The sequence below is a fragment of the Canis lupus genome, chromosome 32, assembly GCF_003254725.2.
Source record: "Canis lupus dingo isolate Sandy chromosome 32, ASM325472v2, whole genome shotgun sequence".
NCBI lineage: Eukaryota > Metazoa > Chordata > Mammalia > Carnivora > Canidae > Canis > Canis lupus.
In genome coordinates this window covers 11,471,742-11,483,916 of record NC_064274.1, presented here as the reverse complement: position 1 = coordinate 11,483,916, position 12,175 = coordinate 11,471,742, and the positions used below count along the sequence as shown (strand labels likewise).

Below are 12,175 nucleotides of genomic sequence, written 5' to 3'. Positions count from 1 at the left end.
CCATGATGTTTAAGTTTCAGATGTTTAATGACTTATTTTTCTCTTTTAACTTAGGATGTCTGAACAGGGACGAACAATCATCTTCTCCATTCATCAGCCTCGTTATTCTATCTTCAAGTTGTTTGATAGCCTCACCTTGTTGGCTGCAGGAAAACTGATGTTCCATGGGCCTGCCCAGGAGGCCTTGGGGTTCTTTGCGTCAGTGGGTATGCTGGACTTTTTCATGCAGTAAGATCCTTTATTAACATCCTGAAAGAGAGTAAAGGAGGTCTATAGGAGTGCTGTTTGATCTTTGAATATACACACTATGGCTTCTGCCACTCCAAAACATTTTGGGTTAGTTTGATGCTAGAATTTTTTCTTCATTGTTTACAGCACTAGCATGTTGTTTAGGTCTCTTTCCTGTCCTATTTGAGTATGCCTGCATATGTATGTATGAATATTTCTCCTGGGCCTGTATGTGATCTGCTTCCTGGTTCTGGTGACATTTCCCTAACAGTTTAGTAAATATGTTGGACTCATAGTTATCTGTCAGTTGAGCATTTTTGAAAAGGCCTAATAATATCTGTAAACAGTTTGTCTTCTTGTCTAGATTATGGATCAGGCTTTCTAATTTTATCTCCTTGTAGATGTTGGTCTGCTTTGGTGGGGGTTCATGAAGATGCTACTTAAAATTTTCTAGTAACATTAAATTACAGATTTAGGCCTTAAGGGGGTAGGAGTTCTTACTAGTCAATAGAATGACTAGTTGTAAGTCTTACTTTGAGGGCTTCTGACTGAGCTGCCTGGTTCTCTTTACAATGGAAATACATAATTTTTTTTAATGACTCATGCAATCTGCTTCATTTTAGAGATATTTGGATATGATTATAGATGGTGATATAGATGGATTATGACTCCAAATATAGTTTTAAATATTTGCTAGCCATCTTCTGAAAAAAATTTTTTTTTAATTTCTCTTATTTAAAGTGAATAAGCACACACAGTTCTAGGGAGTTCAGGGGAAATGAACCTATAGTCAGACTACAGACCAGGTTGAGTTCAGAGGATCATGCCTCAAGAAGTTGAGATAAGCATTCAGCTATGCTGTCCCAGGCACATTCTACTGGGGATGCTGCTCTGGTGATTTGTTCTCTATGTTGGAATTATGACAGCACAACAGATGATCATTTGGCAGTCACTAGGTGAACTTGGATAACAGAACACATCCCTGGTTTTCCCAAATGCAATCTTGCTGTGCGCTTTCTTTGCTTGTTGTCTTGTTTTGAGGAGCTCTAGTCCTAGTCTTAGCTACAGCTTTTTTTCTTTTAACTTAGCTTTTTTCCCCCCTTGGACCTATATTTAGATTTTTGAAGCAGTTCTGATAAGCATCAGAGCATACTGATAGCTGTTTCAGGTCCTATGAATTATGATGGGTAAGGACCAACTATGAAGACTTCCTGGGAGTCCAAGGTTGGTTTTGAATATGTTGTTTTTCTGGAAGACAGAGCATTGTTGAAATATTATGTGATTGAATATATAAAAAGAAAGGGTGAATCAGTGAAAGAAGAGGGAAAAAAAAAAGATGAGGAAGAAGTTGACTCTCTTCCTCGCCTCACCTCTCTCACCTCTGAAAGTGAGCTTTTACTTTCCAAGACATCAAGTTTGTATTTCCTTTTGTAGGTTACCATTGTGAGCCCTATAATAACCCTGCAGACTTCTTCTTGGATGTCATTAATGGAGACTCCTCTGCTGTGGTATTAAACAGAGAGGACCAAGAGGGTGAAGGTATGTGAATGAATCTGTTGAGAGTCACAGATTATTACCTAACTGAATTGGTGGAAGTTTAGCAATGTGGCAGCTCATTAACACATGGATTTATGAATTTATATTAATGCTGTCTTCTGATAGCAGTTGTCCTAGTCCTTTTGGACTGCTGTAACAAAGATGCCTTACACTAGGTAGCTTAAACAGTAAACATTAGCTTCTCCCAGTTCTGGAGCTGGAAGTCCAAGGTGAAGATACCTATAGACTCCGTGTCTGTTGAGGACCCGCTTCCTGGTTCAAAGATGGGTGACCACTTCCATGATGGAAGTGAGGAGGGGCCTCTTTTATAAGGGTACTAATCTCATTCATTAGGGCTACACTCCTATGACTTAATCACCTTTCAAATATCATCACACATCAGCATATAATTCTTGAGGGAACACATTCGCTTTATAGTACTGGTCAACATAGATCTTGTTTTCCACAAGTGCTATATTTTTTATTTAATTTATAAATGAGTATTTATGTGATAGTGTCACTTATAAGGGGAATTTTCATTAAAAATGTCATTGTTTATATAATGTTTTGAAATAAGAAACTTGGCAGTTTATATATTTGTATATAGAAGAAAACAAGGACCAGGTTTGTATATTAGGAGTTATAACTCCCTATGGTAAGAGGTCTATTTTAAAAGAATTAGGGTTCAAATAGGTGAGGAGGTTTGCTGTATTTATAAGTTTATGGTCAGTAGATTTGCTGTATTTATAAGTTTATGGAAGTAGTTGGACAATTAACTGTATTTTTCTAATCTTGTAAAGCAATGCTAGATCTAATAATTTTTTATACCTAGGCATTAGAATTAAGATGGTAACAAGGAATCTAGAGAAGAGTTACAGAAAAATGGTCTAAATCAGTTGTTATTTTATTAATAATGCTTCCTTTCTTTATCCACTTTTATTCCAAAGTCAAGGTGACTGAAGAGCCTTCCAAGAGAGGTACTCCATTCATAGAAAGAATAGCTGAATTTTATGCCAATTCTGACTTCTGCAGAAAAACAAAAGAGGAGTTAGATCAACTCTCAAAGAGTCAGAAAAGGAAGAGCTCAGCCTTTAAGGAGATCACGTATGCCACCTCCTTCTGTCAGCAACTCAAATGGATTTCCAAGCGTTCATTCAAAAATTTACTGGGTAATCCCCAGGCCTCTATCGCTCAGGTAACTGACAGATTCTTCTGATAATGCTGGGACATACTCATGTGGGAACATTAGGTTCTGATATAAAGTCTTTTAGGATTATGCTTATCTTCTACTCAAACTTACGTTTATTTATCCCTACTCCATTTGGGATATAAAAACATCCAATAAAACAAAGTAAAAAACACCATGAAATTTTTACTTGTGGAAAATTTTTTTAGTTTTTTTTTTTTACTACAAAATTAATAATTTTTGTTATTTAGACTAGCTGTAATGGATAATCTTTGTAGAAAAATCTTCAAAAATTGTGAAATAAAGGAAATGTTTAGCCACTTAGAATTTTCTGGTAGCTGCACATATTCATTTTCCGACTCATTCAACAAGTTCTTACTGACCATGTGTGGCATTTTGAGAGCTTGTATATGGAAGTGAACAAAATGGGAAAAATAAAACCCTTGTTCTTTCTCTCTCTCTCTCTTTTTTTTTTTTTTTTTTTTTTTTTTTTAAGATTTTATTTATTTATTCATGAGAGACACACAGAGAGGCAGGGACATAGGCAGAGGGAGAATCAGGCTCCCTGTGAGGAGCCTGGTGCGGGACTTGATCCCAAGAGCCTGGGATCATGACCTAAGCCAAAGGCAGACACCTAATCACTAAGCCACCCAGGTGCCCCTAAAACCCCAATTCTCATAGAGCTTTTCTTCCTATGAGGAGTGACAGATGACAAATTCATACAGTAATGAACTATGTAGCAAGTCATATGGTAAAAGGAGCTATGGAGAAAGTTTAAGTAGAGTGGTGGGGAAAGGAAGAGAAGCGGGAAGAAAAGGAGAGTGGGAGAATGGAAGAGAGTGGAAAGGGCTTAATGGCATTTGAAATCAAGTGTCCAGGGAAGCCTGTCTCTAGAATTCACTGAATGTACCTGAAGATCATAGAGGCTAGCTTCCTTCTGAGGGAAGAGCCTATGTGCCAGTGCTGTTCTTCATAATTGACCTTTCTAATTTAGGGGTTCAATCTTAGGAGAGCACTAGGTACCTAAGCCAGTTTGCAGTTCACACAACCTAGTAAGCAGGCTTAAATTCTGTTAAATAAGGCTCTTTACTATCAGATTAACTTTCTTTTGATAAAGACAAAATCATGTTATTTTCCTCTTTTGGCTGACTCTGTTGATAATTGTTGATCATTCCCCCTTTATTGTTCTGTTATTCTCAGGTGCTCTATCATACAAAATGAGTATTCCCAGTTCATTGATCCATCTTTCTAAGCAAATCTTAGTTTAGCTGGTTATTTGGGGGGTTATTTTATTATCAATTATTGAATTTCTGTTAAGTACCAAAAGATGGCATGCTGTTGGCACTAAGAAGATATTGCTGACTTCTTGGGACACCTGAATGGCAATGGCATAGGGGCCAACTCTTGGTTTCATCTCCAGTTGTAATCTCAGAGTTGTGGGATTGAATCCTGTGTTGGGTTCCATGCACAGAGTGAAATCTGGTTAAGACTCTCTCCCTCTGCTCACTCCCCTACCCCATGTTTGTGTGTGCACACAGGTGTGCTCTCTCTCTGTCTCTCACTCAAATAAGTCAATCTTAAATATTACTGACTTCTCACCATGTGAACTATAATTTTTGTACTTCAGTATTAATACCAAGAATTAATTCTAACTATTAATACCAAGAGTCTCCAACCCTGGGAAATATTGCTAATTGCTCCAAACGTTTTGCTACTATTATTTCGTACTTCTTTTCTTTTTTTTTTTTTTAAGATTTTTAAATTTTATTTATTCATGAGAGACACAGAGAGAGAGAGAGAGAGAGAGAGAGAGGCAGAGACATAGGCAGAGGGAGAAGCAGGCCCCATGCAGGAAGCTTGACGTGGGACTCGATTCCAGGTCTTCAGGATCAGGCCCTGGGTTGAAGACAGTGATAAAACTGCTGAGCCACCCGGGCTGCCCTTATTTCTGTCAGAATGTGTACTTCTGTGCACTATCAAAGTTAAATTTTTATTCTTTTAGAGTAGATTTGATATCATTTGGAAATGAGTCTGACAAATAATGTCAACCTCGTTACCTATTGTTCCAACAGTGAGATAATATGACAGTGTTGATTCTTTAGTGTGATTTATGCATTATGGTTTTTTTACTTGGAACATAATGTAAATTTCTCTTTTCTCTGAAATTGGTTTAAAAGTATCTTGTCCAAGTCACATATATGGTAGCTCTGGGCTTAATTAAGTTTTTAATTAAATTCCAGTTAGTTAACATGCAGTATAGTATTTATTTCAGGTGTACCATTCGGTGATTCAGTACTCCAGTACAGCACCCGGTGCTCATCCCAACAAGCGCACTCCTTAATCCCCAGCACCTATTTAACCCATCCCCCACCCATCTTTCCTCTGGTAACCATCAGTTTGTTCTCTATAGTTAAGTCTGTTTCTTGGTTTACCCCTCCCCCCCACCATGATAATTTGTTTTGTTTCTTAAATTCCACATATGAGTGAAATCATATGGTATTTGTCTTTCTCTGACTGACTTATTTTGCTCAGCATTATACTCTCTAGCTCCATCCCCATCATTGCAAATGGCATGATTTCATTTTTTTTTTTAGGATGAATAATATTCCATTGTATGTGTATACCACCTCTTTATCCACCTGTATGGACATTTGGGCTCTTTCTGTCATTTGGCTATTGGAGATAATGCTGCTATAAACATAGCGGTGCATGTATCCTTTCAAATTAGTGTTTTTGTATTCTTTGGATAAATACCTAATAGCACAGTTGCTGGATTGTAGGGTAGCTCTCTTTTTAACTTCTTGAGGAACCTCTGTACTCTTTTCCAGAGTGGCTGCACCAGTTTGCATTCCTACCAGCAGTGTGAGGGTTCCCCTTTCTAGATGGTGCAGCTATTTCTAATCCACTATGATTCTACATCTTTTGTTGCTAGGCTTTCTTCTGCACAAACCCAGGCCTAGTGCCTCCAGGTTGCATACGCAGCCTACATGCCTCCTCGGGGAACTCAGTTTCACAAAAGGAGTCCTAACAATGCTCAGATGCATGGCAATCCCACAGAATAAAGATAGAACATTGCATCTGTCTCTGAGCATCTGCCGTTCAGATTTGCACATGCTGGAACGTTAATGTAAGACAGGAGCAGGCAAACCTTTATTTGTGAAGGGCTAGGTAGTAAAATACTTTCAGCTTTGCAGACCTGTGGTCTTTGTCTCAGGGATTCCACTCTGCCATTTTAGCGAGAAGGGAGCCATAGGTAATACACAAGCAAGGGAGTATGGCTGTGTTCCACTAAAACTTCACTGATAGACACAACTTTGAATTTCATTTAAATTCCATGTGGCAAGAAATATTCTTCTTCTCTCACTCTTTTTTCCCCAACCATTAAAAAAAGTGGTAAAAACTATTCTTAGCTAGAGGGCTGAACAGAAGTTGGCGACTGGCCATGTTTGCCTGTGGACCCCAGCTTGCTGACCTTTGGTTTAGTGTTTTTAATCTCGTGTGTATGTTGTTTACTTCTCGAAGTGTTTGGATGTGAGGCTATTAAATTGCTTTATGGCTTCCTGCTGATAAATCTCCTATTGGTAATAATATTACAGCCATACTTAGATTTCAACTAGTCGTATATCTGATTCAGACTTTGCTTCTGATAATGCCATTTAACCAAAGGTTGTATTTGGATGATCTTGGAGTAAGTGGATCATCTGTATAAAAGGATTTGATGTTCATTTAATGTGCCATGATCTTTCTGATCAAGTCAGTTTGGAAAACACTATCATAACTCTTAGAAATTCCTTTTTTTCTATTGGCGTATTTAATATTTGACGATGGATTAGTTTCTCGAGTGATGGCCGTAATTATCCCTCAGCACTCCCCTTGTGATATGTTGCTAAGCACATTTGAACAAGACAGAATAACATATATAGGGGATTCCCTCTCCCCTTATTCAAAACAGAAACCTCATAGATAGTGTCTTTGTGTGCTCTGTTGAGCAATGTTCAGTTTGCTTGTTTTATTTTTCTTTTATGTAATGCAAGAAAGAATAACAGATACACCTTGTGAAAGCATGACAAAATTATGAGATTAATCATTTTGTCAATACGTTTGAAAGCTGACTTTGAAAATACTTTGAGAACTTTGAAACCTTCAGCAAACATCCTAATGATAATACTGACAGTCTGTTAGTATAAGATAAAATTTGAATTCAAAAGAAACAAGCATGTAGTATCCAGTTTAAAAAGTCTGAATATTCTTGAAGTTATATTGTCTGAAAGTAGAGACTTATATACATACACATGTGCACACAATAATGGTTCATCATTTATTTTGGGAGTTTAATCTGTTGGCATGAAGTGCAGTATATTCTTAGGTTAATGAAAATTATACCAGGGTAATAGATTTTTTTCCAAATTCCTGACTGTCTTATTAGCAAGGGATTTTTTTTTTTAATATTTTATTCATCCATTCATGAAAGACATGCAGAGAGAGAGGCAGAGATAGTCAGAGGGAGAAGCAGACCCCCTGCAGGGAGCGTGATGCAGGACTCAATCCCGGGTCTCCAGGATCACACCCTGGGCCAAAGGCAGGCGCTAAACGGCTGAGCCACCCAGGTGTCCCTAGCAAGGGGATTTTGAAGACATCTCAGATCATATTTTCTCCAGATGGTAGTATTCACAGGCTAGCCTTCACAGATCATGATCCTGTTTTACAGTTTTGTTTGCTTCATGTCAAAATAGACTTATCTTGATACTATTATGCTGTTGTAGTACTGAGATTTTTTTTTTTAACTTTGAAGGTTCTGAGATACATGGTTGGATATTTTTTCTTTAGATGAGCATTTCATATATTTTTATACTTAATACAATATGAAAGTATAATAAGAATTTTCTTAAATAAATTCTATCGTAGGGTATCCCTGGGTGGTTCAGCAGTTTAGCACCTGCCTTCCGCCCAGGGCGTGATCCTGGAGTCCCGGGATCGAGTCCCTCGTTGGGCTCCCTGCATGGAGCCTGCTTCTCCTTCTGCCTGTGTCTGCCTCTCTCTCTCTCTCTCTCTCTCTCTCTCTCTCTGTGTCTCATGAATAAATAAATAAAATCTTAAAAAAAAAAAAAGAAACTAAGATTTCTAAAAAATAAAAAATAAATTCTATCATAGTATAACCCTTAATCCTTTGCTTATAGAAGTGTCCTTAATAGATATTTTATCAGTCTTAAAAACAAAAGTGATGTTTATGCAGTCATCTTAGGAGGCCTCAAACAGACCGAGTAAGCCAATATAGGTAACAGTGGCAAATAAATAGCAGGTTGCTTCTACACTGTTGGCTGTAGGCCCGGACTGAGGTTGCTAGAAGCAGTGATAAGAGAATGGGTAGTGGAAGCATTTGAGTACCGTCAGAGACAGCTAGCTGAATGCTTTGGTGGCAATGACAGTGCACTTTTTCAGTATAGGCATGCCCTGCCCGCTAGGTCAGGTAGGCGGGTCTCAGCTTACCCCTGCTTCCTTATCACACAGAATAACATTGTCAGAATTTTTTTATGTGTGCTTGAAAATTTTTATTTATTTATAATGGTAAAAGTAAAGATAGCCTGTTTTTATTTGAACCCCTTGACATATGAAACTGCATGCTCACTAGCACAAAGGTTGAGAGTTCAGGCAGAGCTGCTAGTCACTTGGACTTTACTCCTCAAGTGACTTAGCCAGGCACTAGCATTATTCCCCTTCTGTATATGGCCTTCCCAGGCCTGGTGGCCTGGACTGGACCTTGAGCTGGCCTGGCAAATCACTGGGAAGAACCTTAGCATTCCAGGGGTCTATTGTGTTCTATCAGCCTCCCCAGCACACAGATAAATTATTTTTTAATTTAGAAAGAAGCCAAATAATATACACTCCCAAGGACTTTGGCTGAACCATTGGAAGTATTTATCTCAATGGAGAAATTGGATTATGTAGCCTCGTATTTTATAGTAATTAGTGGTGTGTTAGGTTCTTACCTTTTTAAAAAATTTTTTTTACCTTTAATTAAAACTTGTTTTTCTTTTTCTTTTTGAAAAGATAATTGTAACAGTCATCCTGGGATTGGTTTTAGGTGCCATTTTCTATGATCTAAAAAATGATTCTACAGGAATCCAGAATAGGTGAGTAAATTTGGATCTTGATTTTGAGAAAGTGCTGTTACATCTTTCAAGCTTATGAAAATCCATGAGGAATTTGAGATAAGGGCAGCCTGGGGGGCTAGTGGTTTAGCACCGCCTTCAGCCCAGGGGCGTGATCCTGGAGCCCCGGGATCGAGTCCCATGTCGGGCTCCCTGCATGGAGCCTGCTTTTCTCCCTGCCTGTGTCTCTGCACTCCCCCACCCCCAACCCCCGCCCCATGCATGTCCCTCATGAATAAATAAAATCTTAAAAAAAAAAAAAGAATTTGAGATAAGTACAGTGTAAAGTGAGGAATAGGATAAGTCAGTGAATTAAAAGCTGAATGCATATGTGTGTGTGTGTGTGGTGGTAATTTATACAGAATATACAGATAATTTTTACATTCTTAACCAGTTTCAAGTGTACAGTTCAGTGGCATTAAATACATTCCCATCATTTTTTAAAAAGATTTTCTTTCTTTCTTTCTTTCTTTCTTTCTTTGGCTTGTAAACAGAGGGATGGGTGGAGGTGGGAGGTGGCGGGGGAGAGAGAGAGAGAGAGAGAGCATTTCAAGTAGACTCCGTGTTGAGTGTAGAGCTTGACACAGGGCTCAATCTCATAACCCTGAGATCATGACCTGAGCCAAAATTAAGAGTCAGACATTTAATGGACCAAGGCACCCAAGTGGCCTGATACATTCACATTACTATGCAACTATCACAACCATCCAACTCCAGAACACTTCATCATCCCAAACTGTGTTTCTGTACATATTGAAGAATAATTCCTCATTCTCCCTTTCTTTATTGCCTGGAAGAAATTATACTTCATTATACTTATTGTCTCTGAATTTGACTACTCTAGGTACTTAGATAAGTGGAATCATACAGTGTTTGTCCTTTGGTGACTAGCTTATTTTCCTTAGTATAATATCTTTAAGGTTCATCCATTTGTACCGAATGAAGGATTGCTTTCCTTTTCGAGGCTGAATAATATTCCACTGTATAGATATACCATATTTTGTTTATGCATTTATTTGTCCTTGGACACTTGGGTTATTTCTACCTTTTGGCTATTGTGAATGCTGGGGAGGAAGAATTTCCTTTGCTCTTCAAAGTTCATCCAGTAGGACCAAGAATCACATTGACATGATACAGATTAACAGGAGAAAATCAAATTTAATAGCATCTGTACAGGAAATCCACACAGACATGCAAATTCCAAAAACAGACAATATAATGCTTATCTGAGCGAAGGAGAAGGGGGGGCAGGATCTGAGGATACAAAGGAGGAGAAAGACCTTACCTGGAAGATGGGAGATGATGTTTGGAAAACAAAGGTTGCCCTCTTTAGCAAATAAGTTTCTTAGGCAAAGAGGAATCTTTCTCCATAGCCTTCTTTCTGGTATAGGCTCTCTTTTCCAATGTAAATTTAGGCAGTTGAGGGGGAAGTAAAAAGCCTTTCTTGAATCTACCAGGTCTTGATTCTTTTAAGTCAAAATAATCTTAGGTCAAAGTGACCTGCCTTGGAGCCTGCCTTTTGCCCCTAATTGAGCAATGCTGCTATGAAAGTGGATGTACAAATAAATATCTGTTTGAGTCTCTAGTTTAAATTCTTTTGGTTTATACCTAGAAGTAGAATTACTGGATCATTTGGTAATTCTATTAAATATCCTGTCTTCCATAGCAGCTGTATCATTTTGCATTCCTACCAGCAGTACACAAGGGTTTCAATTCCCTAACAACCTTACCAAACTTATTATTTTTTCTTTTTAATAATAATAACCATTCTAATTGGTGTCAGGTGATACCTCATGTGTTTTTTTTTTTTTTTTTTAAGATTTTTATTTATTTATTCATGAGAGACAGAGAGAAGCAGAGACACAGGCAGAGGGAGAAGCAGGCTCCACACAGGGAGCCCGACATGGGACTCCATCCCGGGTCTCCAGGATCACACCCTGAGCCACAGGCGGTGCTAAACCGCTGCGCCACCGGGGCTGCCCCCCTCATGTGGTTTTTGATTTGCATTCACCTAATGATTAGAGGTGTTGAGAACCTTTTCATGTGCTTATTGTCCATTTGTGTATCCTCTTTGGAGAAATGTCTATTCAAATCCTTTGCCCATTTTTTTTTTTAAAGATTTTATTTATTTATTCATGAGACACAGAGGGAGTCCAAGACATAGGCAGAAGGAGAAGCAGGGTAGCCTGATGCAGGACTGGATCCCAAGACCCTGGGATCACAATCTGAGCCAAAGGTAGAGGCTCAACTGCTGAGCCACCTAGGTGCCACTCTTTGCCCATTTTTTGGTTAGATTTTTAAAATTGATTAACTTTAAGTGTCTTTCATATATTCCAGATATTAACCCCTTACCAAGCATAAATTTGCACATATTTTCTGACATTCTATGGGTCGTCTTTTCACTGTTGAGAATGTCCTTTGATGCACAAATGTTTTAAATTTTGCTATAGTCCAGTTTATCTAATTTTTTTTCTTTTGTTGCTTGTGAATATTTTTTTTTCTTCTATTTTTTGATTTGTTTGCCATGGAGAGGTTGATGACACTGAGGTTTTTCCAACTGTTATATGGTTAGCACTTATGTTAGTTTACCTTACTGAATTTTAGTCATTATGTGCCCTTAAAAATATTTTTTCATGGTGAGACTTTGTAATGGGCTCTAGAATGCTCTGAATATATATGCTCAGCAATGCCAAAGACTGCAGAGTTCTTCATGTAGAAAGCTGTTTTGTGCCAGGCACTGTTCTCTGTGCTTTAAACCATGGACTCAGGCTTCTGCACCAGGAGGTGGGGTTGTATTATTCCCATTTTACCATAAGGGTATAAAGAAAGTTGCAATAGTGTAAGTTGAATCTGTTTTGATGTCTGATTGTTTATGAAAGAATCAGCATAAAAGTCAATTCCTCACTCAAATAAAATAAAATGTAGTGGTTCTCTACATTGAGATTATTATGGCAGCTCATTTCCTGAATTATGTCACTGTTTTTCTCTTTACTTTCCCTGAAGGGTGTGTTCTTCTCTCACACATTTCCAGGCTTGCTAGTAATTGGTGATTTGTACCCTCCGTAGATGCCATATT

The 12,175-nt window shown here is 38.1% G+C and overlaps 1 protein-coding gene across 8 annotated transcripts in view; it reads left to right on the top strand.

Moving 5' to 3' along the window:
* The window catches only part of ABCG2 (ATP binding cassette subfamily G member 2 (Junior blood group)), an 82,376-nt gene that overhangs the window by 55,262 nt on the left and 14,939 nt on the right, over window positions 1-12,175 (top strand). For all 8 annotated transcript variants that reach the window (XM_035709586.2, XM_035709584.2, XM_049104817.1 and 5 more), the window contains 4 exons: window positions 55-206; window positions 1,663-1,767; window positions 2,712-2,959; window positions 8,999-9,081. In XM_035709586.2, the coding sequence (XP_035565479.1) occupies window positions 55-206; window positions 1,663-1,767; window positions 2,712-2,959; window positions 8,999-9,081 (588 nt within the window). The remainder of the gene's footprint in view (window positions 1-54; window positions 207-1,662; window positions 1,768-2,711; window positions 2,960-8,998; window positions 9,082-12,175) is intronic.